A 27968-nucleotide genomic window follows, 5' to 3' on the forward strand; every position below is an offset into this window, starting at 1 on the left:
GGCCCAGTGAGACTGAGGAAAGTATATCAGCAAAAACTCTGGCTTTGGGGATTCTTGCCCTCCTTTATTCTCTGCTTCTTGCCCTGTATATTTTACATAATGCTTAGTTATCAATAATGCATGAATGAACACTCTTTCAAAAGTGTTTTTACTGCAAACTGCTTTATGTTTTTGCAGACCAACGCATTTATTTATAATAAAAATATATATATATATATATATATATATATATATATATATATATATATATATATATATATATATATATATATATATATATATATATATATATATATATATATACGTAAGAACAAGTTTAACAGCAGGTGAACTATAAAAATGCTATAAATAAATAAGTACATTTACACATCGATAAACATGACGAGCTACAACAGTATTTTAATAGCTTGAATGTCAGGTATGAAAAAGGTAAAGCCTCAAGATGTGTAGCGTCTCTAAATTTCTATTTATGATCACAGCAATAACAGAGAAATCATTAACGACTCAGTTACGTGTGACATGCAAGTGATAATAAAAAATAAATAAAATAAAAAATACTGGAAAGGACGGAGAGGATTTTTGACAACAAACTGGTCATGTGGATTGACATGTTTGCCAGAAGCAAAGCCCTCCATGGTTCATTGCAGTCTGATGTGCCCTTGATCCCAGCCGATTTCTTCTTTTAATGGGTCAAGGTTATGATTTATTTTGTAATCCAAAGCATGCGGGTATTTTAAGTTACATGGTTCTGTGTCATAAAGGCTGCAAGACTATAAAAAAGGAACACACGCCCAGATTTTTTTTGGGTTTTTTTACATCATGTTTGAATGAAACAAATACATGATACAGCAAATCAAGGCAGGTCTTTTCTTTTCCTTTTTTTCTTGAGTTCTGTGGGGCTTTATTTAAGCGAGGTTTTCACTCGTACAGCAAAAAAGAGTTGTAACAGAGCCGGTTGATACCCTAAATCAGACTCTGGAGTCTACTCAATTGTGACATTTTTAAAATATGTACTACTTTCAAAGTGGCAGTCTGAAACAAGAAGTGGGACATGAACTGATTGTCAAATTGCTGCTGAAACTCCAGCCTTTCATTCTAAAACCATCAGGGCCGAAGGAAATGTGCAAGAGTTTCTTTAAGATACTTGGCGGTTTAGTTTCACCTTAATGAATAGGGATTTTGAAAAATGAAATGTTTAGTGTTTGGCAAAACAAAATTTAAGTCGCCACGGTTGCAGTTGTTTCTCTCATATCTTATTGTGATGATAAGCTTTTTCTGCTGCTTCACAAAAATCTTTAATCAAAGGACAGATACGGTGAAGAAGACTTGGGAACCAAAAGACTGATAGCTCCAAAAATAGATCAAAAGTCCTTTTAGTTTTGAAACATCCCAAATGAATCAGTGGGAAAATGGAACAGGGTGGATTTCACACAGAAAATCAACACTGAACTAAACATTAACCTCACATTCATTTTAGGCAGATGGCAGAGTTATGGACTGTTTGGATGAGCTGGTCTCTCTGAGCAGCCCTTTATTATAAATCTGTCTTGTTTATTTCAATGCACAGTAAATTTGACTTTTTTGATGCTGGATAGCAAAACTTTCCAAATCACATAAATCACTGGGTCAAAAGTGGCATAAATCAACAATATAATATTATGAACAGCATAATATAAATTCTGTTAAATATTAATGTAAGACAATGTATTTTCCATCTGCATGAGTCTGTTGAAGTAGTTTATCTGGAAACAAGAAACAATTTGGGGAAAGAAAACAAATCAAATTTTCAACAACCATGACTTGAAACTTTAATAGAAATTTCATTTTGTTCATTAAAATCAATTTTCCACTTATCCAAAACCAGGTCACAGTGGCAGCAGACTAAACACAGTATTCCAGAAATCCTTCTCCCTAGCAACACTTTTCATTTCCTCATGTTGGAACCCAATGCCTTCCCTGGCCACATTATATACAATATATATAATCTTTCCAGTGAGTTCTGGGTCTTTCCTGGGGTGTTCTCCTAGTTGGGCGTGTGGAAAACCTCCAACATAAGATGAGAAAAGTGCAGCCAAGCCAGATGCCACTACAACCACCTCCTGGTTACTTTTAACATTGCCTAACAGAAATATCCTCCTAGCTTCCTCGGGATGTACCAGATCCTCACACTGTCTCTAAGGCTAAGCCCAGCCACCCTATAGAGCTAAATCATTTCAGTCACTTCTTTTTAAGACCTTACTCTTTTAGTCGTTGATATGCAGATAAGTGAGGGTAGGAACACAAAATGCACTGGTAAAACAAAATAAAGCATGAAAAGCACAGCCAGTGGGTGCAATGTCATCTTTTATTGTTTTACACATCCGGTTTCATTTCAGCTCCTTGTATGTTAGAACTTCGCTCTCCTTTGCGGCTGGTTCATGTACCAAAAACAACATGAGTAAGAGTGGCCCAGAGACCGGTTGGAGAACATACTGTACATTAGCTCCATCTGACAACAGAGCTCACTGCAGGCAGATGGACAGGCCCTGGTGTGGAGCGAATGCGCTCGCTTGCTCTGTTCGATTATAAATTCAACTTGAGTTTTCTGGCAGAGAACGAAGGCCTCAGACTTGGAGGTGTCATTTCAAACTCTTCTCCCAACTGCTGCAGTACATGCTGAAGGTCATGCTTCAGTGAAGCCAACATAACCACATAATTCAGAAGCAAGAGAGATGTTATTCTGAGCTTTCCCATGAATATCACAAATAGCATTGAAGACAAGGGTAAACCCTGATGTAGTCAAATCTCATCCAAACCTGGCACCTTGTCACTGTCACCTTATCACTACCCCAGCAACATCTGCCAGTGTAGCTGATAAGTCCTCCTCTGTGGCCTCCCCTTTTCCCCAAACCAGGCTTTTTTCCCCTTTAGCCCAACAATGCACACCTGCTGGTTCAGAAGCTAAAACCTGTAATCTTCTTTCTTCAGCAGCACGGCTTCTTCAAAGACCATCTGTAGGTCAGGCTCTGATGAAGTCCATCGATTGACACCATGACAGGTACTGATGACCTTATTAGCACAGCTCCCACCAATGGAGGTTTAAAACATGTCCCATTCAGACTCCATGTCTCCAAACTTGGGACTCAAGAGAAAGTCTTCTGGACATAAGAGTTAAGGAACCCATGACACATTCCCAGTTAAACCCAAAGACCCCAAGAAATATTCTAAACTGCTCTTTGGTGCATAAGCAAAAACAATAGACAGTAATACTGCAACTCCCAATCACATAGTATCATAGTATCAGCTCTTTTTCAGGCATTTGGTTCTAGAACCCTTGCTGTGGAGGCAAGCTGAATCATCTAGTCAGTACGGTTTTACCTCCTGCTCTAGCTCAGGTTATATTATGTGTTGGCTACTTCAGCACGTACCCGGTGATGGAGGGCTTTATGATTCATTTCTACTTAAAGCTGATTTGGAACATCATTTAATGTGGTGAAGCCTCTTGAAAGTATACAGAGACATTACTCAGAGACCAGATTGAAACTGCGCTTCAGAAAGTAACTGAAGTGATGATCTTACTTTGATGCAAAAGTGTCTGGCGCCATCTTGTGTCACTGACTTTGTGATGAAGCTGTGTGATCACTGAAAACCAACAAAAAGGAAAAATGTACTAGTTTTCCTTTATTGTTGTACTTTATCTAAGTATATCTATTTTATACTGCGTTTTTTTTTTTTTTTTTACCTCTACTCAACTACAACCTGGATGCAAAAGTTGTACTTTGTACTCCATCCAATTTATGTTAAAGCTTTAGTTACTTAATATTTTGCAGATCTGACTTGTCTAGTGCCAATTCATATGCTGTAGTGTATTTGGAGTAGATTTTAAGCGCTTGAAACAATGTGGTCATGTTTTTTATTCAGCACTGCCCCCTACTGTTCAAAACAATGAACTATGAGGTTGAACGTTCACAAATTATGCTTTATACTGTATTTTCTGCAATCACTCATCATGTCTGCATCGTCAGTGTAGCTTTTGCTCACATTCAAACATTCCTAGCATCCTTCTACATGTTTTCTTTCTGTGATTTTTCAGATAGGTAGTTTGCCAAACTCAGTACCAAGGAAATGCTTCTGCTTACCCAAGTCTGTCATCATAAAGCGCTTTGAGTGCTCAGAAGAGTAGAAAAGCGCTATATAAGAACCAGTCCATTTACCATTTACCATCTCAAAATATTCTGTAAAAAGACACTGCCATGTGACCTATCACAGATGATTTAAGGTGGTGCCACCTTATGTTTCATTGTCTGATGAAAAGCAATTGCAATTACTAAGGAAAATGGGAGTTCTTCCAGTGTGTGAACCTGTAATTCTTCTCTACAACAATTAATGCATTTTCACAGTCAGCAATTTTATCTACCCTTATAATTAAGATTTTCAAGGGATTCATCAGGATTTTGCACAAAGTGGTTTTCATTCAGATGTGACATTTCTTCAGATTTCTGCTTTCTTTCATATAGAGACTTTTCAAGCTTATACAACAACTTTTGTTTGTGATTTATGTTAGCTTCCACATCACAGCTGCCTGGCTGTTCCCTTCAACCCCATTGGAAGTGGAGGTGCTGCAGCAAATCCACATTCACTTCCGATTATCCTTATCAGGGTTGTGGGGGCTGGAGCCTATCCCTGCTACCATGGGCTGCCACGAGGCAGGGTGCACCCACCAAAGCAAACACGGGAAGAATATCCAAACTCCACACTAGCCAGATGGTAGGGTCAAACTCAGGACCATATTGCTGTGAGGAAACAGTGCTAACCACCGTTCCACTGCGCTGCCCATATGTGACAATAATAATACAACTAATAATAATTATTATTATCATTATTACAGTTTATGCCTTAGAATAAATATACTCCCTGCCACCACGCACACACTTCAGCACCCCTAACCCTAAGGTCCTTCCTCTGGTTCAGCCTATACAGTATCTCATAATCTACTAGTGCATGTGCGTAGGCAGTATTGACGATCACTAGAAAATCAGTTTTTCTTGAGCTGTGTTTTGCAGCAGCTGTCATGTCTGGCTATCTGGCACGCAGATGAAGGACCCAAATGTAGGACTCAGAAACAAAGGGAGTGAACTAAAGAAGGCAGCTTTATTTGCTGTAAACATTAAGTCTGTCCCGTATTCATTAAGTCTGTCCCGTATTCATTAAGTGAAAAAAAAAAAAAAAGTCCAAAAACACAAAAACACTGAGTCATGGCAATCCACCTGGCAGTTAACACCTTACACTATATTACTCTGTTTGTGTGGGGAGACCCAATCCTTGGGCTGGACCTGTCATGTTCCTGGGTCGGTGACCCAGTGTTTTTGAGTTTTGGACACTTAGGTTTTGGTTTCTCTCTCACTGTGTCTAGCCCCTTATCACTTTAGTGTTTGAGTTCTAGCTTTAGGTTTTGTTATGTGGCTTCCCTGTGTTTCCTGTTTTACTTTGAAGGTCCTGTCTCATGCTAGTGTATTCTGTTTTCCTTCCTTGTCTTGTCTAATTAGGTTCAGCTGTGTTCTCCTCTGGTGTGTCATTCCCTCATTACTTTGTGTGTATTTATAGTGTGTGCCTACCTGTGTTCCTTGTTGCGTTGTCTGTGTAACCTGGTGTAATTTCTGCGTCTCTCTGCCCAACATTCTCCATGGCATTTCTGCTCTTCATCCCATGTTTGTATAGTTTCAGGTTTGTTCTTTAGTTGTTCCCAGTTTAGGGTATGTTTTAGTTTTGCACTCACTTTTGTTGTGTTCACCTTCTGCAACAAAGCTCACTCGCAACACAGCCAGTGCCAGCAGTTTGGGCCTTTCCTTCACTATACCACACGACTGTTGCCGCAGCTGTGACAGGACCGATTGTTGGCGCAGCGTGTTTAGGGGTTAAAAGCCACAGTGACACGCAGCGCCAAAAATTGGTGTTCAAAATTAATGATCAAAAAACGTACCTCACAGCCCAATGTTCGCCAGTGGTGCTATCAGGATGGTGGGTCTTTGACTCAGCACTTTGAGTTTATTTTATATTCATGATTCTTTCTGTTGCTTTATGAGTTTGGTTCTGCTTATTGTTCTGAGTTTATTTGTATTTGTATCATTCCTTGTCTTTGTCCACTTCCCGTGTTTCCTATATGAGAGTCTGTCTTGTCTGTGTATATTTCCCAAAGTCAAGTCTCTGTTTATTTCCTTTCGGTCTCTTTTTTGTTTTCCTATTTGTCTCTCTGTGTATCTCGCTCCCTCACCCTTTGTGTCTTAGTCATCTCCCTTGCCATGTTCCTCTCCTTGTGTTTCATCCTTTGTCTCCCCAAGTCTGTCTTCCATGTATGCTTCCATGTTTGCTTATCCTCATTTCAGCATCAAGCTCATGTGTTCTTGTCGCTTTTCAAAACTTTTGAATCCTGCAAAGGTTTGGCCAGGATTAAGTAAAGTGCCTGTTTTGTGTTTTGTTCCTAAATCCTAACTACAGCTGCTGTCTGCACTACATAACTCCATAACTTCGTAGGTAACTTGTTCTCTATTAGCATACACCTTGGCATGTCAAACTGTGTGGTCTCATGTCTGACCACACTGTGGCTGGAGTGCTTACATTGGTTCCCACAAGCTTACACTCCATCACACTTATCTTTCATAACATACACAAACACTATAATGGAATAGTAATCAGTGAACTATAATCTAAGCCCGAATCTGTCAAGTCTATGATTTAACTTATTCTGCTAAGATCTGCGGGTACTGTTCTAAAGGGAGCATGTTTGGTTTTTGTATCAGGCTTCCTGTTCCCAGTCGGAACAAATGTTTCCTCTGTGCAAGCATGTACGCTGTAGTAGCAGATAAAAGTGGGACTGATTACCCAGTCAAAAGAAAGGCTACTACCTTTCAAAAGAAAGCTGAGAAGAGCACAACTAACAGGTCTATAATGGTGTAGCTATCAGCAGCTGTTACAGACAATGAGTCATGGTCAGATCCAAAACTTTATCAATGAACGACGTGTTCTAACGTCTCTCTCACTCTCCATCTCTCTCGCTCCCTGTCATTTATTTTGGACACAAATAATAATAAATTGCGCAGTGATAAACAAGTACTCAGATCACATGTGCAATTGTTATTTACTTATATTATTTTATAATTTGACTTTACATACTGCTGGGTGGTTTGTAAAGTTCACAGTAACTTGTATTATCATTATGCTATATTTATGTGTCTATAGATAGATAGATAGATAGATAGATAGATATGAGAGGTATCTGAATCTGTCTAATATCCCCCGAATGGATTGTTAATTTATAAATTCACCATATTCATAAACGTCTTAATGTGGTAACAGAATATAGAATTTATTATTATTTGTGATCAGTGGGTTTGCAGGGTGGGTGCTGGGGGTCTTTAGGCTTTGGCCCCACCCCTGCCACCAGAATATTTTTAAGCAAGTGTTTCTAACTTTAATTTGAATATTCAGTATCCCACCATCTGCCCCCACCCCCCGCACGCGCGCACAAACAAAACACACAGTATAATTCACACCCTCATTAAAGTGAATATTACTTATGCCATTTTACACCAACGAACTCAGATAGCTAAGGATGAAGAACCTTTTGTTCTTTAAAGAACCATTTGTAATAGCTAAAGAACCATCTTCAAAATAAAAAGGTTCTTTGATGTATGATGGTTCTTTAAAGAACCATAGAGACATCTGAAGAACCATTTAAGAACCCTAATTTTTCTGAGTGTAGGGTCAAAAAAAATCGGATTTGATGCGCTTTCGCCTAAGGGTTTTCATTTAAGCAGCATTTGTCCTTCTCTCCTGGATCACAGGAGCTTTCTTTAGGTGTCTTCCCAGCCTTGACAAATGTCCAGCTGGGCTGACCACATTTACTCAAGCTTTTCTTGACGTGACATTCTTTTACTTCAAAATCGCTGATGAATAGGGGCTGATTGGGACCTGATGAATGTAAAAACAAAGAATTACCATATTTATTTGTATTTTTTTTTACCTGATTTTTGTTTCTGGGAGAAATGAGGATATTTGTTTTGAATTTCGATGTAACAGTGGGAGTATAATGTCCTCGTAAGTAGATATCAGGCCCTTGTAGAGCAAAATTTTGTATTTTGGTCTAGACTACCCAAACTGTGATGTCCACATATGTGGACGCCAGGTCCTAGGAGAAAACTTTAACATATTTAAATGATGCCTTCTCTGTGTGGTTAATGAATGGTGAAATTAAAAGTGTCACATAGGCTCTTACAAGTCTACAAGTGCAAAAAAAAGAGGACGGTTGGTCACCCTAGATAAGTAAGATTTGGCATGTCAGGGGACTCATTGTGCAGTTTTCTGTGGCAGACGCAACACAAGGTATTATCTTGCCCTCCTTTGCAAGCTCAGAGCAATAAAATCACATGCTAAATGTCAAATACTGCTACAAAGCTTTGAGATTACAGTTATTTACGGTAACTGACTGTTAATGTTTAAACCCTAAATGTCCCAGGTTTTGCTCAGTTCACCTTAGAACAGCACAAACTACTGGGTCAAAATATCTGTCATTGTAATTTTCCACAATTCCTGGAAAGATGTTCAGTCTACTAGAATGAATCATTTACTTTCTGCTGTTTACTTTCTTCCCTTGTCACAGAGGGTCACCGATTGAACAGTTATCCAAATAGCATATTTTATAGCTCAGAAAATGTAATGAAAGCCTCGAACTTCCAGTGAATGTTATTTGTCGTACTTGCTGAGTAAATCCAAAAATCGTAGATTTCTTTTAACTCATTTTACCTTAATTTTTCACATTTTGGTGAAGCTCACTCATATTTTTTATAAATTAAATAAAGTAATTTTCCTCGTTTTGGTTCGGTTAAAAAAGACAAAGACAATAAACTTGTTTCACCGTTGTCATAGTTCTGTATTTCTATATTTCCTGAAGTGTCGTCCAACTTCATCGAGTCTCTGTGGCGCAATCGGTTAGCGCGTTCGGCTGTTAACCGAAAGGTTGGTGGTTCGAGCCCACCCAGGGACGTGCTTTTCCATAATTTACTTGTACGGCAAAGGTTCTTTATGTTATATTTAAATTCATTTTCACATTCATATTCCCAGAAAAAGAAAGAATGTGTTTAACACCATATTTCTCTGTGGTGAAAACAAAATGGCCTTAAAATGGTAATTAGCCTGCATTTGTATAGCGCTTTACTTAGTCCCTAAGGACCCCAAAGCGCTTTACACTACATTCAGTCATTCACCCAATCACACACACATTCACACACTGGTGATGGCAAGCTACATTGTAGCCACAGCTGCCCTGGGGCGCACTGACAGAGGCGAGGCTGCCGGACACTGGCGGGCGCCACCGGGCCCTCTGACCACCAGTGATGCATAATTTTGGTATTTCGAAGGCGTCTGTTATTCTTCCTGCAACTACAGCCTACGCTTTGCGACTGTAGTAGTGGCTGTTCAGTGTCTCTTTTTTAGTTTTAGTGTTTAAATGACAATCTCCTTATTTTAAAAAAATTCTCTATATGATGATGACAGTGCAGGAAACCATGTTTTGTCTCCTTTCTAGTCACTAAATATAATTTAAATTTAAGAAACGACTGCATTTTTAAAACGATATGACTTTGGCTCCCAACAGATTTTAGTATTGGTTTTACAGTTCTAAACACTTTTTTGATTAGAAGTTCTGTTGAGAATTGTTATTTAAATATTTATTTTTGTGGTACTTAATGTTCTTATTTGCTCTTCTTGTGTGCAGGGCTCTGTGACTGTTTCTGAAAAGCCCTAAATAAATTTACTTAGTTTCAAACAGTTCAAACAGTTCTCAGTGCCTTTAGCTTTGGTTACTGTTGTTCGTCCTGCTTCATGCAAGTTGAGATTACTTTTTTTTTTAGAACTTTCTGTTAGTTTGCGGTGTCCCCGTTTTGTCCAGACTTCACCTGTTTTGAAACATCTGCCCTCTGTAATCTCGGAGCAGAGTCGGAAAATTTCGTCACCGATGTAAAATAACGGCTGCTGTCATGTGACCCCAGAACAGGTGATAAAAACTGTGTTCCTCTCTGAGAGGGCAGTAGAAGAGGGCTTCAGGATGTCTGTACCTGGAAGCTTCTCGGTGCTCCGTGTGTTGTGGCTGCTATCAGTGTTTGGCACGGTGCTCCCGCTGGACGGCGGCATGCTCTTTCCCCAGGAGTCCTCCTTCAGAGAGGTGAAGGAGCTGAACGGGCTGTGGGATTTCAGGGCTGACGGGTCCCCCAACAGGAACGAGGGCTTCGAGAAGGCTTGGTACAAACGTCGGCTGACAGAGGTGAGCGGGATCGGAGGTGATAGGTCAGATGAAACAAATCAGTCTACGTTGTTTTACTTGTTTTACTGTTGACATGGATACAACGGTCGCATACAGTACTCTCGGTAAACAAGAACTTTTAAACATTTTGCAATTATGTAGATTTATACCAAAAAAGAAAATCTAAAAGAAAATTTGAATGCTTTGAATTGAATATTTGAGGAAGTATCCTTGGTTTTGGTGTTTTCAATTTTTTTTTTAAATTTTGAAACTGAAACTAAACTGAATTAAAAACAAAAATTCAGACCCCCCCCCCCCCCCCCCCCCAAAAAAAAGAAAAAAACAAACAAAAACAAAATAACTATGTAAACAACACAGCAGTAAGGCATGCATAAACTTATCAGTTTGGCTCACAGTCGTAACTAAATATTTTTGGCTTATCAGCCCTTTAAATGCCACACAATAGGATATATTCCTGTCAGACTGTGCCTCCTTTTGAGTTCTGTAGGGACATTTAGAGCTGAAGATGTTCACAATTTTAGAAAAAGAAAAAAATAGAAAGAAACATTTTTAAAATGAGAACAAAGGTTGAAATTTTATATTAATAAGTCTCATCTTGTTAGGGCCAGACTCCCAGGAAGGGAGCTTACCATGACCTCAGAGAATCAAAATGACCTCAATTAGATGAATATGTATATTGTCTACTTTAAAATTAATAATAAATAATATAATATAATAAACATGGCTACCATGGGTATCCCTGTAAAGTCCTGTCTTCTTATTGTTGTTTTGTATTCTTTAGACGGGCCCAGTGATTGAAATGCCAGTTCCTGCCAGCTACAATGACATCACACAGGACCCCACACTGAGAGATTTCATTGGCTGGGTGTGGTATGAGCGAGAGGTGTTCGTGCCGGCCCGCTGGATCTCCGATGAGGGAACAAGAGTGGTTCTTAGAGTGGGAAGTGCTCACTATTACTCAATAGTGGTGAGTATCACCTGCATCTTTTATGAGCCATTCACTCAAAGTTTGAATAAATTCAAATATAAAAAGTTATCATCCGCCACAAAAATCATTTTAAAAATCATGTTGTTTATTTGAAAATATTACAGAAAAACACATCATGTAACGAAACACATGTTTTCTTGAAAAAATATGATTACTTTACAAAAAATCTGGTACAGCAGCAGATGAATTTCTTGATATAAGATCTCACCGACTTAAGAGTTTGCTTAATATTTTGTGTTTTCAGTGGGTAAAAAAGTCTGGACTGTTTAGAACCTAAACTCATTAAACCTGTGGATTAATGCTGTTGTAATACATGCATTTTGCTAAAATAAGGAAGAAATGTATTGTTTCAAAATACATCCTTGCTTCATTTTAAATTAGATTGTGTATCATTAAATTTCAGCTCATGTAAAACGGTGATCATTCTCTGTTGCAGTGGGTGAATGGAGAGAAAGTGACAGAGCATGAAGGTGGCCACCTTCCTTTTGAGGCAGAGATTAGTAGTTTAATCTGCAAGGAACCAACAAAGCCATGCAGAATCACCATCGCGGTAAACAACACCCTAACTTTGGAGACTCTTCCTCCAGGCACCATCCAGTACATGAATGACAGCAGCAGGTAGGCTCTTTCTTTGGTTCATGTGTTTGTCCAACCTAATATTATGGCAAAGCAAGTAATAGGCACGCTGGTCCATTTTACACTTTGCCTCTACAAAACATGAAATGTACACGCAAACAGAAGTTGCAGTAAGTTGCAGTAAAGGACCTGGAATGTACGTCATATTTTTTTTGCTTGCCTTTACATATATTATCTTCCCCTGCTAGTAATGCAACTTCTGCACGTGTGTCCTGCAAAGCGTGAAATGGACACAGTGGACCAGAGTGTCTATTACACATTTTGTGTGATACTGGGTTCTTTTTGACTTCCTTGCCACACTTCAAAACTTTAAGCTGATGCATCAGTGAGAATGTAAATGACGAGAAGACTGTGTTTGGTCTGCAGGTATCCTGATGGGTTTTTTGTGCAAAACATTGACTTTGATTTCTTCAACTATGCTGGGATTCATCGTTCTGTACTGTTGTATACTACTCCTAAAGTGCATGTGGATGACATCTCAGTGGAGACCAACTTCATGGATAACACTGGTAAATTAAATTAATTAATACAGTGATGCACAGTGATTTAAAATCCTTACTAGCACAAAAGAATTTGTAAGCAGGTAAACTGATGTACAAAAGCGGGAGGTGAAACGCTGCCTGAGGGAAGCAAAGGACACCTACAGGAGGAAGGTGGAGCAGAAGTTGGAGAGGAACAATATGAGGGAGGTCTGGAATGGTGTGAAAACCATCACAGGCCACAACACCAAGAAAAGCACAGTGGGGGGGACTGTGGAGAAGGCAAACGAACTCAACAACTTCTTCAACAGGTTTGACCAGCCCACAACCCCCCCACCCTCACCTTCACTACAGAGTCCTCTCCCCACTCTCCTGCCTCCCTCGCTTCCCCCCCTTCCTGACACCATGACACCCCCCTCCTCCAATCCCTCTCTCAGCAGCAAGACATCTCCCCCCCTCCCCTCCTCCCAAACATCTCCCAGTGTCACAGTGGATCAGGTCAGGAGGCAACTGAGGAAGCTTCGCCCCAGAAAGGCAGCAGGCCCAGACAAGGTGTGTCCTAGGATGCTTAAGGCGTGTGCTGCTGAACTTGGGGAGCCGCTACAACGAGTCTTCAACCTCAGTCTGCGACTGGGGAGAGTGCCCGCCCTATGGAAGACATCCTGCATCGTCCCGGTCCCCAAAAAGAACCGGCCCAATGAGCTGAATGACTTCCGACCGGTGGCACTGACGTCACATCTTATGAAGACTCTAGAGCGGCTCTTCCTCAACTTCCTCCGACCACAGGTACAACATGCCCAGGACCCACTACAGTTTGCATACAAGGCGGGTGTCGGAGTGGAGGATGCCATCCTGTACCTCCTACACAGAGCCCACTCACACCTGGATGGGGGAAAAGGCACGGTCAGGATACTGTTTCTTGACTTTTCCAGTGCCTTTAATACCATCCGGCCCTGAATGCTTCAGGAAAAACTGAACAGGATGGAGGTGGACCCCTGCCTGGTGGCTTGGATCTCCGACTACCTCACCGACAGACCACAGTACGTCAGGCTGAAGGACATCACGTCTGACACTGTGGTCAGCAGCACAGGAGCACCACAGGGAACTGTGCTGTCCCCTCTTCTCTTCACCCTGTACACCTCTGACTTCTGCTACAACTCTGAATTATGCCATATTCAGAAGTTTGCAGATGACACGGCCATCATGGGGTGTATCTGGGATGATCAGGAAGAGGAGTACAGAAGTCTGGTGAGGAACTTTGTCGCATGGAGTCACACAAACCACCTGCAACTCAACACCTCAAAGACTAAGGAACTGGTTGTGGACTTCGGGAGGTCCAGAGAAGGTCCACTGCCGGTTCAGATAGAGGGGGAGGAGGTGGAGGTGGTCAACAAGTACAAGTACCTCGGGCTGTGGGTGGACAATAAACTGGACTGGTCATGCAACACAGAGCACCTGTATAAAAAAGCCCAAAGCCGACTGTACTTCCTCAGGAGGCTGAGGTCTTTTAACATCTGCAGGAAGCTCCTGAGGATGTTTTACCAGTCGGTGGTTGCTGGAGTACTTTTCTATGCTGTGGTGTGCTGGGGGAGCAGCACAGCAAAGAAGGACTCATCCAGGCTGGAGAAACTGATCAGGAAGGCTAGCTCTGTGGTCGGCATGAAGCTGGACACTCTGGTGACAGTGGCAGAGAAAAGGACATTAAAGAAACTGCTGGACATTATGAACAATGCTGGGCATCCTCTGCACACGGCCATAAACAATCAGAAGAGTCTGTTCAGTGACAGGTTGCTTCTCCCCAAGACAAGAACTAACAGACTTAAAAACTCCTTTGTCCCACACGCCATCAGACTGTTTAACTCCTCTCTGGAGGGGAGAGGGAGGGGAAACAGGAAACAGGAGGACAAAGGAGGGGGGAACAACTAAGCTGTAGTGCCTCCTCACCTCACTGTACAATACCTTGTGCAATACTTTTGTAAATAGTCAACAGTGCAATAGACCTCAATACTTGAAATGTGCAATTCACTTGTATTTTTATTTTTTATTCCTATTTATTCTATTTATCCCCTTTGTATATTTTATTTATATTTGTCTCTGTATTTATATGTGTGTGTGTGTGTGTGTGTGTGTGTGTGTGTGTGTGTGTGTGTGTGTGTGTGTATATATATATATATATATATATATATATATATACACTCAACAAAAATATAAACGCAACACCTTTGTTACTGCTCCCATTCCCCATGGGATGGACGTAGAGACCTAAAATTCATTCCAGATACACAATATAACCATCCCTCCCAAACAGTGGTCACAAATCAGTCCAAATGTGTGGTAGTGGGCACATCTGCCATATTGAGATAATCCATCCCACCTCACAGGTGTGCCACATCAGGATGCTGATCTGACATCATGAGTAGTGCACAGGTGTACCTCAGACTGCCCACAACAAAAGGCCACCCTGGAATGTGCAGTTTTGTCTCACAGCAAAATGCCACAGATGCCACAAGCAATGAGGGAGCGTGTAACTGGCATGCTGACAGCAGGAATGTCAACCAGATCTGTCACCCGTGCATTGAATGTTCATTTCTCAACCATAAGCCGTCTCCACAGGCGTTTCAGAGAATATGGCAGCACATCCAACCGGCCTCACAACCGCAGACCTCGTGTAACCACACCAGCCCAGGACCTCCACATCCAGCAGGTTCACCTCCAAGTTCGTCTGAGACCAGCCACCCAGACAGCTGCTGGAACAATTGGTTTGCACAACCAAACAATTTCTGCACAAACTGTCAGAAACCGTCTCAGGGACGCTCAACTGCATGCCCGTCGTCCTCATCGGGGTCTTGACCTGACTCCAGCTCGTCGCCGTAACAGACTTGTGTGGGCAAATGCTCACATTCGATGGCGTCTGGCACGTTGGAGAGGTGTGCGCTTCACGGATGAATCATGGCTCACATTGTTCAGGGCAGATGGCAGCTGAGAATCTCCCAGTTCTTGCATGGCCAGCATACTCACCGGACATGTCACCCATTGAGCATGTTCGGGATGTGCTTGACCGGCGTATACGACAGCGTGTACCAGTTCCCACGAATATCCAACAACCTCGCACAGCCATTGAAGTGGAGTGGACCAACATTCCACAGGCCACAATTGACAATCTGATAGACTCCATGCGACGATGTGTTGCACTGCATGAGGCAAATGGTGGTCACACCAGATACTGACCGGTTCTGGGTCCCCAGACCCCCAATAGAGCAAAAAACTGCACATTCCAGGGTGGCCTTTTGTTGTGGGCAGTCTGAGGTACACCTGTGCACTACTCATGATGTCAGATCAGCATCCTGATGTGGCACACCTGTGAGGTGGGATGGATTATTTCAATATGGCAGATGTGCCCACTACCACACATTTGGACTGATTTGTGACCACTGTTTGGGAGGGATGGTTATATTGTGTATCTGGAATGAATTTTAGGTCTCTACGTCCATCCCATGGGGAATGGGAGCAGTAACAAAGGTGTTGCGTTTATATTTTTGTTGAGTGTATATATATATATATATAACAATTCTGTAACTGTAACTTCGGTCGTTGCTGTGCTTTTTTTTGGAAGTCGAATTTCCCAGAGGAACCCACCCGAGGGATTAATAAAGTTCTATCTTATCTTATCTTATCTTAAAAGCTTAGAGAGATTAGCATCCGCATCATATACATCAGACTTTAAATGTGTAGTTTCTGTCTATTCATTAGATGTTGCTGTTTCCTCTGCATTGTAGGTCTTGTCAGATACAAAGTATCTGTTCAAGGTGGCTTCAACAACACTCTGAACATTACTCTAATGGACAAAGATGGCCACTTTGTGGCCTCCTCCAATGGGTCATCTGGAGGGCTTAAAGTGGTAGATGTGAAGCTGTGGTGGCCGTACTTGATGCACGAGAATCCAGGTTACCTTTATTCTATGAAGGTAAGGCAACATGCTCACAGGCATGTAGGTGTGTTTCTGCAGTGTGATGTGGTTTGACTGAGCATTGCCACTCGATTTGTCAGGTTGTGTTGTTTCGATTATTGTAACATTTTCTCTTCAACATTGAGGTCCACCTAATTGCAGTCAGTGAGACATCAACATATGAGGATGAGTATACTCTGCCAGTTGGTATCCGCACAATAAACGTTACCAACACCCAGTTCCTCATTAACAACAAGCCATTTTATTTCCATGGGGTCAATAAGCATGAGGACTCTGACGTAAGTACCCCTAGAAGGATGAAACTCCTTTAAATTTTGCAGAAAATAGGCTCCAATGACCATATGTTTACTTTTCTGGTTTTAATGTGTTGTAGATTCGTGGTAGAGGCTTTGACTGGCCCCTAATTGTAAAGGACTTTAATTTAATGAAGTGGTTAGGGGTCAACTCATTCCGTACCAGCCACTATCCCTATGCTGAGGAGATCCTGCAGATGTGTGACCGTCATGGGATTGTGGTGATAGATGAGTGCCCAGGTGTTGGCATCAAAGACATGTAAGTGTTACCACACATATCTGTGTGACCTTTGGATATGTTTGAGGGTTCAGTAAGGTCAAAAGTGAAAGATTCTGTTTGCCACAGCATATGAAGACATAGAGAAAACTGCACATGCTGTCCAATACCACCCCTGCTGAAACTCTTTATGAACTTCATGCTGCCCAAGTTAGAATTGCCAAAAAATGTTACACACTATTGTGACCAATAGGAATACTGCATGAAATTACATGTGATTGTCATAGGCTATAAGCATTCAGTCTGCATATCAAACTTGACTTCATTCCTAAGTTAATTACAGCTATGTCACACAGTGTATCTGTCACGGTCTGGCTGGCAGACTGTGGGGATATGGGGAATGAGGACCCAGGCGCGGTGCTCTGTGTATAGACAGTGCGTTTATTTACAGTGATGGAAAAACATGACAATAAATCCCGTGCTCTCCCGACTCCCGTGACGTGTCCTCTTCCCAGTGTTAGTGCTCCTGTCTCCGCTTCTCCATGATGAGCACCCCGTGCTCGCTGCCCTCTCGTCTCCCGCTACTCCTGGGGACATAAGAGAGAGGCAGCTGTCAGACACACAATAATGCAGGAGACTCAAACTAAGAACTGGTCGAGAGACTAACGTGAAGCCACGCAATGATCCAGCATCGGAGAGAGCTCCACCACACTCTCAAGTAGCTCCTCCGACAGGCCTGATCAACTGCAGGTGTGTCAAGGTCTTCAGGTGTGGCCAATCACCTGCCAGGGCCACACACACACACCTACATGCACATATGTCTACAAGCAGGGAGAACGAGGGACAGCAATACAAAATACATACATTATAATATTAGTCCATAATTGCTCAGAGGACCCTGACAGTATTAGACAATAAGATGACTGTCTGCCATACACATGTTTACAGTTTTTTCTGATTGCTTAAGCACATTTTTTGTAACTATTGGCTAATTTTGCAAAACTCTTCACACAAATAAGAAAACCTGTCACCCAATAATCAAAACATTGTAGTTCTCTTGCAAAAGCAAACACAGCTAGATTAACTCTTCACACCTTCGTAAAAATGGTGTTTCCGTATCAAACAGTACACACAAGCCATCATCTACTAAGCACACAATGCGGCAACTGCACACTGATGGTATGAATACAAAACACATCTGGCTTTTGCTTTCTCTGTGCACAAGGTAGGCTATGTCAGTTTGAGCTCATACTGCTGTCATAGATCCATAAGCATAGAGGGATCCAAACTTCAAGTACTGGTGTTTATTCAAACACATCAAAACAAACACAAGTGGTTATTTCCAAGTATAGGATTATTTGCAATCGCCATAATGACTATATGGGTTACTTGGTCTGCAGTGAACATGCTTCCTCTGCCCCCAGCATCTGGTCATCTAGCAATCTGGTCATCTAGCAAAAAAATAATTTCCCCCAGGGATCAATAAAGTATTCTGATTCTGATTCTGATACTGTAAAGTAACAATTTCAGTATTTTTACATCAATGGTATTGGTGTGTTTCTCATTGGCATATGGCAGTGCTACAAATCTTTGTGCGAAGTGACTGTACTAACCGATTCTCATTTCAAGATGTCCTTATGGTACTTGCTACAGTGTAGCGGCTCGAGTTAGGCTGGACCCGTTGGCCAGCTACCCTCAGGGTCATTCCACGGTTGATTACATGGTCCACTATTGTAGCTCTGATGTCATCAGCAATTCTATTTCTTACTCTTCCTACCCTTCCTCTCCCCCCTCCTCATCTTCCTCTCCCCCCTCCTCGTCTTCCTCTTGCTCCTCCTTGTCCTTGTCGTCCTCTTCATCCTACTTCTTCACCTCCACGTCCTCTTCCTCGGCCTCCTCTACTTCTCACTCTTTCTGCTCCCTCCATTGTACTCCGCACACACAGCTTACCTGTATTATAGTGCTTAGGCTGATTGCAAAGTGAACTAATTATCTAAAAAAGTTTTCACATGTGAAAGTGTGCCAGACAGTTGGCAAATTAGTGTTAATGATAGCCATACATGTGTATACTTTTGCTAGGAGTGTGTTGGAAATTTGGTAATTGAGTGTTGTGTAGTTAATTGTGCCTACAGTTTTGCAAAGTGTGTGTTACAAAATTGCAAACTGAGTGCAAAGCAGTTTTTGTGCTTTTAGTTTTGCAAACTCAGTGAGTGGTTTTGCTATAAGTCTGAATAGTTTTAGAGATTGTGCTACAGGAATCACAGTTAGGGTTTAAGCATTCAGAAAAAACTGTAAATTGGAGTGGGACTATCTGGGACTCTCCACATGCTTCCTCTGCCCCCAGCATCTGGTCATCTAGCAAAAAAATAATTTCCCCCAGGGATCAATAAAGTATTCTGATTCTGATTCTGATTCTGATACTGTAAAGTAACAATTTCAGTATTTTTACATCTCCACCATTTGACCTTAGAACTGAAGAAGCTTCTCGGATGAGAGGTGAAACGTCTTCAAGCAACTTAAAGAAGTCCAGACACTTTTCTTTGCAAGCTCCTTTGACAAATTGGAGGGGTTTTTTTTCATATTTTTTTAACTGACTTTTGTCCACATGTTTCTAAACCTGAATGTGTACAGTACTCATAATATTACATTTTATAATAAAAGACTAACTCACAATAGCTGAACTTTACTGGAAAGCAGAACAGTTGTGAGTTAGGTCTTCACATCTTGCAGTGTGGATGGATCTGAGTCGTTAGTCTTTCAGCTCAGGCTGAGTTGTGTTCTTTTGTGCCTTGCTGATAGTCGCAGTTTTCGAAACGCCTCTCTGTCTCACCACTTGGTTGTCATGGATGAGCTTGTGCGCCGGGACAAGAACCATCCCTCTGTGGTCATGTGGTCGGTAGCCAATGAGCCCGCCTCAGAGATGCCTCCTGCTGAATTTTATTTCAAGTGAGTACAGGTTATTTTTCTTTTGAGGTGTAAAGCTCCAATTATTGCCACCCTTCAAATAGTCATCACTGCACAGATAAGCAACATGATGTTGGATTATTCCGTTTGTTTGAAAATGTGAATTCTGATGTTTATTCTACTTCTCAAATATGTGCTTTATCACACTGAAGGTGTAACAGTAATAACTCTTAAAATCCTGGTAGAAAAGATCAGTTTGTCTGTAGCATCTGATATCCATCTGATAGCTGGTATGAGGGACAAAGCTAGTTAGGCATGAGTAACATAATGTAGTTTTTTAAAAAGTGGATTTTGTTTTACAAAAAAAAGCAAAAAACCCAAAAGGTGATCATGGAGCCCTAAGAAATTAAGTGAACAGAACTAATTCGAGCTGAAGTGATGAATTAATTTTTTTTAAAAAGTAGAGTGTTGATTTTGCATAGTTCAGCCATTAGAAGGTGCAACTCTGCAACGTCCCTGTTGTTTGGAACCCCACAAACACAAAAACCAGCTGATCCAAGCAGAGTGTAGTATAAACAAGTCATGTTTGAGAGAGGAAAAAATGATCAAATAAATAAAAATTGGCTGATATTTTGGAATATCGGCTTTTTAATTTACTAAATATCATGTTGAGCTTAAATATTCTGTATCCTACTGGCCCTAATTGTAATGGCAACAAAATATAACAAACTAACATTTAAAACCAAACTAAATTGAGCATAAAACAACAAACAATTGAGCTAAAAAAAATTAAAAAAAAACAAGCAAAGAAGAACTTAGAGACAAACACTAATGTAATTATTAAGAAACAAACATTTATTTTAACCAAACAGAAATAAGACAACTAAATGTCCAACTAAGGAAGGAAATTTAACATTTAAAGTCAATAATTCCAGCCAATTCCCCATAATGTAGCAACACTTGGTATGTCCCAGACGGCATTTCCTGTATTTAGTACAACTGCATTTCAAGACACATCTTTTGCTGATTTGAGCCCAACATCAAATCACTTCCTTTTTTTCTACCCCCTTACAGGACTTTGATTGAGCACACCAAAGCTCTGGACCAAACCCGACCTGTCACTTACGTCACAATCGCTGCAGCTGACATGGACAAAGGGGTGAGTTTCTTCATCCATCACACTAATTAAAAGGGAACGGGGATATAATTTGAGGGGGGAATTCAATTTTAAAACATCCTCGTATCCGTACAACATTAAAAAGTTTTTGCATCTCTGTGTGTGGCGTGAAGCTGTGGAACAGACTAAGTAAAGATATGAAGCAATGTCCGAGCATGGCGCAGTTTAAAAAGCGGTTTAAGGATATGGTTTTTACAGGGTACAGGGAAAAGGTAGAGATTTGATAGGGTGTTGTCTAATATTTTCACGTGTGTGCGGGTGCACGGGTATGTTGGTATGGGTGTATATATATATATTTGTAGGTTGTGTATCCTAGAGGTGTTAATGGGGTTATTGAAAATGTGTATATGTGCGTATGTGTATATACGTATGTATGGATAGATAGAAACATATATGTATATATATTTAAAAAAATAAATACACATGACATATAATGTAATTGCAAGGAGGTATTTCTGTAGTCTATTGATACTAGATAGTGGAAAAGGGGTGGGATTAAATAAGCTTATGCTTCTTCCTGCTCCTTTTTGAACATGAAAGTTATTTGGAGTTGTGGTTGCTCGTTTTCCTTTTGTTTGCTTTGTTCATTTGTCTCTTTTAATTCTATTTTGTTGTACTTTTTCAACATGTTCAAAATAAAGATTCAATCAATCAATGTCAACATCACATATTAAACAAAGTCTGCACATCCCTTTCTTTTTTCAGTTTCCAGACTTTTTATTTGACACATCGTTGATGATAATAGTGTAACAGAATTTGCTAAGTAGCACCTCTGTTATAATCATGTTAAAAGGTGAAGTTTATACTAAGTGAAATGAATCACATTGAGTGCTTCAGGTCTGTGCCCTGCTCAAGCTAGCAATTTAACTAAGTTAGTTAATTAACACCAGATGAGCAGCTCACAAAACCCATGTTGATTTTTCTTTTTAAGTCCTAATAAGTCATAGTAAGTAAATTTAGTCAACTGAGTATAGAATAATAATCCTTTATTTGTCCCACAAGGGGAAATGTGGGTGTAACAGCAGCAAGAAAGACACATATACAAACAAACAGTACACAAGACACAGAACAGAAACATACACAATTTTTATATATTTACATCAAGGACAAGGACATATGAACAAGGAGTATGTTTCACCCTCTTTGGAATATTATTGTTTACATCCATTTCCTCAGTTTTGTCTGTATTGATCTTATACGCTGGGTAAAGACGAAATTCAGAGATAAAATTCTTCAATGGAGATAATGACGAGTGTGGTTCTGTTAGTATAGTAAAACATCATCTGCATACAATAAGATTATATGTGCTCCGTCTTGACTCCTATGATGCGGTTGTTATCCTAAACTGAGAGTGGAGTTCTGATACCACGATTCACCTAGGCAATGAAGAGATGAAGAGCAGAGCCTCCAGTTTAATGCAGTGGACCGAGGAACATTAATGCATGTCAGTGTGGGGCATGGTGTTTATTTTAAAACAGAAGCGCCATGCACTCATTTACCCAACTTGAAACTGGTTGATAAAAAGCACCTTACAGATTTTATTATTTAAAGGGTGACTGCAAGAAAATTGTGTCATAAATATTTAATAAATAATTGTAAATCATAACCATGTTGAAGAATACTTCTGAATCCTTTTCTGGGTTATTTTTTTTCTCTAGGGTCCCTATGTAGATGTAGTGTGTGCAAACAGTTACTTTGCCTGGTATTTTGATCAAGGCCGGTTGGATATCATTCCTCTTCAGCTGAGCACTCATTTTGAAAACTGGTACAGAAAGTACCAGAGACCCATCATCCAGAGTGAATATGGAGCAGATGCAGTTCCAGGGCTTCACATGGTAAGAATACACTCACTCACTAACTCACTCCACTCACTCACAAGTCAGTTCTGCACCTTTAACAAGTCTTACTGTCACTCTTTAGGATCCACCCATGATGTTCACTGAGGAGTACCAGAATGCTCTCCTGCAGAGCTACCATGATGTGTTCGACCAGAAGAGGAATCAGTATTTCGTTGGTGAACTCATCTGGAACTTTGCAGACTTCATGACATCACAAGGTACTGCAGCTTCAAAATAAAGCAACCTGTAGAGCCAGAACTGCAGTTAAATACAACAATAGCTGAAGCTCTAGGGAAGCAGCCATTAGGTTAAAAACCAGAGCTTTATTTATTCAGCTTATTATATTCTGCACTGTGACAGTGTTCTTGTCAAACTGTGTTGTGTCTTCAGGAATCTATCGTGTGGTGGGAAACAAGAAGGGTATTTTCACCCGGCAAAGGCAGCCCAAGGCAGCAGCGTTCCTCTTGAGGAAGAGGTACTGGAGGCTGGCTAATGAGACGGGCAGACTGCTTCCTGACTGACTAAATAACTCTGATCACTCTGAAACTCTTATGGTAGCCAGTCTGGGAAATAGTCAACACTGTGTAAGCAGTATGCTGAACCAATACTGTGATATTGTGTCTGAACAACATCTGTGTGTGTGTTTGTGTGTGTGTATACATATTGATCTTAACTAATGAACTTTATAATACTTTATTCCAGCTGTAGGGAACATTTTATAGGTCTACAGTGATTGAAAATAGACTCTTGTGCCTTATCTATTGTGAAGTACACCTTTTCTAATTAAAGCCTCAATTTAAAAAAGTCTGACGCAAATTATAAAATATAATATCATAAAACAGATTTTTTTAAACTGCAATAATTTGCAAATCTCATAAGCCTGCATTTTATTCATAATAGAACAAAGAAAACATATTTACTGTTTAAAGTGAAACATACAGAATTGAATGGCAGTAGCACATCTTGTAAAGAACCAATTGAATGCACCAACAAACAAACTACCTGAACAACCAGTGACTTAGCTCTCTCTCCCCCAAAGATACCAATGAATCTCTCTAAATAAATTACACTGTCAGATACGTCCCCTTCGAGCCCCCTACCAGGAAAGTTCAAACGAAATTAATGCCACTGGAAAGCAGGCTAAAACCCACTAAACCAGTCTGTTTTTAAAGAGGACAAGACCTCATTTTGTCATGAGCCAACCCAGAATTCAGACAAAAGGAGAGACCAAAAAGACCACAGAGTTTATAGGACCAAAATATATTTAATTAAACTGACTGAAAATTTTAGAACAAGTGTAGTGTAGTGGGTGCATGGATGCTTGTAAATTATAGCATATATGCAAGAAAATTGCTCAACCGAATGGGAAGAAGAGAGAGCAAAACTCTTTTACTTAGCAGGCTTCAGTTCTTTGTCAGTGTCCTGGGGAAAGACATGGGATGATTATCACCTATTGCCAATAGGAGGTGCCATAAGGGTGACCTGATACTGGCACATAGATGTCTCCAGACATGGACTCTAATCAATCATGTGAAGTGTGGGTAAGATGGGACAAAAGTTACTTAAGATTTAGTTGAGATTTCATGTCCAGTGGGGAATGATCAAAATTCTGGCACACAGCTAGCTACAAAAAAGCCCTTTCACAAAAACTCAAAAGCTTCAGAGTTTAACATCGCCAAGGCTTAGATTCAACTCACCAAAGGTAGTGTTGATCCAATCCAGGAGGAATTAAAGTACAAAGCCTGAAAATTGTGAAAATGCCAGAATTACACCTGACATTTAAAGTGGCTGACTTCCTGTTGGGTTTAAGATATGGCTCCAAGAGGCTTTTTTGAAGTTGTCAGGACATTCCACAAGGCTGCTAAATTTCAGACACATGGATGAAATGTTACAGTATAAACACTTGTAACATTTAACTACACATAACACTACATTTTAAAAATAATAATAATCATTTTGTAGGTGGAACTATGACCCATAAAACATGAAAGCCTTTATCAGTTTGGAGGCGTGTACCAGTTTTCATGACTTCTTAGGTTTTTCAAGCCCCTCAACAGCATCTTGTTTCTTTATGCTGAATTCCCACTGTTGAATGAGAAATCACACTGTTCATGATAAAGCACCATGAAGGTCTGAAGTTTATTCAGACTGCTTTTGAATTGGATGTGGTCAGCCTGAGTGTAGCAGTACATCAGAGTATAAAACATCATTTTGTGTTGCCACTAGGTGGTGCTCTCACTATTGCTTGCTATTGATGTGTTCAGGTCAGGACTGGACAATCTGTCTGAGTTAAAGCAAGGTTGTGTTTCATTCGAAATATCAAAATTTGCACCAGGGTCACACCCTTTGTTAGAAACTGACTGTTTTCAAAATAAAGCAATACCAACTCCTTGAGGCTTTTCTGACCAAATTTTAGATAGCTCAGGTCAACCACCCAGTCCTCCGAAGTGTAAAACATGACAGTTTCTGTTGCCACTAGGTGGCGCTATGATTGTGATTTAATGTTTACATATGGATCTGTTATTAATTTTAATATGCATAACTCAATCTCTGTGTTACAAAATGTTAAGAATTTGAGCATGTTTAGGTGCTCAAAAGGGTGATTTATTTGATGAAATAGTGTGTGTAAATGAAAATAAACACTTGACACTTTTGTAATGAATTTATTAAAGACAATATACTCAACATGCAAACAGTATCTGATTTAATTATTTGCATCATATGCAGTGCAGTTCAGGAGTGGACGGTGCCGCCGTCATTTTTTCAAAAAAGACCACAGACACCTAAAAGGTTAAATGACGTATCGATCATGGATGGTGGCGTGACAGCAATCAGACAGTTCACTATCAGTGACTCAGGCTGTACCATCATCACGTGGTTGACCTTTGAGTTCCAGCAGGACATTAAACATTTAAACTCGTTACACTAGCCTACCTGTCAGAGTTATTGCTGCAGACATTTTCCATTAAAATGTACTTTTCATAAAACAGAACTGTTTTGATTGCTTTTCACTTATTTCAGGCCCGTTTTTCCAAACATTTAAGGCTTTTTTTTCAATTGGTCCAACTATGAGAGATGTTTACTTATCAGGTTAGATACATGTCATTAAACACTAATCTGCATCCGCGATTACACTGCTATTAAATTAATGAAATTCAGCTGGCGTGACTGAGACACATTGGAGATACTCTATGCTCACACACTGTTACTAATGCTGTTATGTTCTGTGCTGGTTTATTTCATCTGCATTAATGATTCACTATTCACTAACCACACAAGAAAAAAATAGTAGTGGTCAGGCACGTAGTAATTTACAAAGAAATATCTGTGTTTTATAAGCTGTCACTTTTAGATCATGTACATCCTAGCCTTACATGTTACTGCATCTTGCTACAGTGTATTTTTACTCCTCTAACTCCCTTATTACCATTTGCATATCCTGGAGCTAACGGCAGCGTTTGTCCTAGATGTCGTTCTAGAGGCAGAACTAGTTCATCATCCAGGAGCTGTTGTGTGACCCTTTGTGTTCTATAAAGGCTACTGAAGACACAAAGTTTAAAGTTTACTCATAAACTTTCCTCTGTGGTTCTCTACATAAAATCTCAGTATTGGAAATCTTGTTTATCTAAAGTAATCAGTCATTTTCCATAAACCTGCTATTTTTTCAGTCATGGTGATCATCAAAAGGATATTCTAAATTAAAAATATATTAAAAGTTGAATGTGTCTCTTGTGTTTAATTCTGAAGGGTAAGTTTAGAATAAGGAATTCCTGACTGTGACATTAGACTAATGTCCAGTCTCCACCAACCACCCTCCTTTGCCACTTACAGATATTGAACAACCTCAACCAAACATGAAAATTCTGAGCTAGAGACTGTATAAATCTCTCAATACAACTTTGACAAAACATGAACAAAATGTTGCTTAAATCCATTGATAATATCAGATCCACAATGTATCACAATAACACTTATTTCACAAAGATAAACAAAACACAATACTTCTGTACTTCATTTTTAACTACATTTACAAACATCATAAAATTAACTCGTTTTTAAACATTTTAATTCTTGTTCAGCACTAAATTATTTATGTGAAATGTATTTCCACTGTACTGACAATGTAACTTCTGTTTTTTTAAATATAGCTGTAATGTCCTCTGCCTCTAACGCCTTGCTAGAGTCGACATTCAGACTAAACTCCTCTTCAAAATGACCACGCAGACAAGAGGGTTTGACTTCACTCCCTTTACTTAGGCCAGTTGAAGTAGGGTAAAACTGAGAAACAACATGAAATGCTCTTAGAAATCATAGATGAGGACAAATACACAATAACAGTACAAATTACTTGTTTAGCCAAAAGGGTTAGCGAATCCTCTCTTTACAAAGCTAGACCACAAAGAAAGACTTATACAGCCCTAATTGAAGGTCACCCCTCCCTGCAGCTCAGCCAAGACATCCTTGTCGCCAGAGTTCTTGCTGATGTAAAGAAAGGATGTGCCCTGGTAAGAGTGATGAACCTCTCCCAGCATGCTATCACTATCAAGCCTCACACGCATCTGGCCAAGGCATCTCTGGTGGAAAGTATTGTGGACTTTTCAGACAGGGTGTGGGGCAGTCATCACATTAGCGGAGGCAGAGAAGTATGCCTGGGTATGGACCACGTTGTGGCAAGCCAGGAAGTGGATTTAAGTGGAGCAGACGTCAAAAATGAGCACCAGCGTTCCCTTCTTAAAGAGCTTGTGGAAAGGAACATAGGTGTGTTCTCACAGCACCCCATGGATTATGGCCATACAAAGACTGTGCAACATGAAATCCCTCTGGTCGACTCTAAGCCATTTCGACTGCCTTACCGTAAGATCCCCCCATCACAGTGGCAGGATGTGAGAAGGTTGCTGACAGAAATGGAGGCAGCGGGAGTTATCAGGCCCAGCAAAAGTCCATATGCTTCACCTGTCGTGATCGTAACCAAGAAAGATGGATCACTAAGGCTGTGTATTGACTACAGGAAACTGAACTCCTGTAGCACGAGAGATGCTTTTCCTCTCCCCAGAATAGAGGAAGCCCTGGAGGCTCTAGGGCAGGCAAGATACTTCTCCACCCTTGACCTCACTTCTGGTTATTGGCAGGTAGAGGTGGCGGAGCATGACAAACACAAGACGGCATTCAGCACCC

The 27968-nt window shown here is 40.4% G+C and overlaps 1 protein-coding gene and 1 non-coding gene across 2 annotated transcripts; both read left to right on the forward strand.

Annotated features, from left to right (window-relative positions):
• The first annotated feature begins 8945 nt into the window (after positions 1–8945).
• trnan-guu (transfer RNA asparagine (anticodon GUU)) lies at positions 8946–9019 on the forward strand. The gene has a single exon. It is a non-coding gene; the product is annotated as a tRNA-Asn (tRNA).
• An 826-nt stretch (positions 9020–9845) lies between these two features.
• On the forward strand, positions 9846–27688 carry gusb (glucuronidase, beta). Its single transcript, XM_085420055.1, has 12 exons — positions 9846–10294; positions 11076–11261; positions 11719–11900; positions 12285–12427; positions 16174–16361; positions 16490–16642; positions 16738–16916; positions 19674–19820; positions 20853–20937; positions 22614–22790; positions 22876–23011; positions 23184–27688. The coding sequence occupies exons 1-12, from the start codon at positions 10079–10081 to the stop codon at positions 23312–23314; spliced, it is 1923 nt and encodes a 640-aa protein (XP_085276181.1). The 5' UTR covers positions 9846–10078; the 3' UTR covers positions 23315–27688.
• Positions 27689–27968: the final 280 nt, after the last annotated feature.

The sequence above is a fragment of the Rhamphochromis longiceps genome, linkage group LG10, assembly GCF_057381845.1.
Source record: "Rhamphochromis longiceps isolate RC_006_pf linkage group LG10, R_longiceps_female_GT1.1, whole genome shotgun sequence".
Classification (NCBI taxonomy): domain Eukaryota; kingdom Metazoa; phylum Chordata; class Actinopteri; order Cichliformes; family Cichlidae; genus Rhamphochromis; species Rhamphochromis longiceps.

Excerpts from the sequence above, each read along its gene's own strand:
- gusb (XM_085420055.1), top strand. The coding sequence starts at position 10,079 with ATGTCTGTACCTGGAAGCTTCTCGGTGCTCCGTGTGTTGTGGCTGCTA. Across the intron at positions 10,295-11,075 it reads ACAAACGTCGGCTGACAGAG|ACGGGCCCAGTGATTGAAAT; the intron begins GTGAGCGGGATC and ends TGTATTCTTTAG. Across the intron at positions 16,362-16,489 it reads GTTACCTTTATTCTATGAAG|GTCCACCTAATTGCAGTCAG; the intron begins GTAAGGCAACAT and ends TTCAACATTGAG.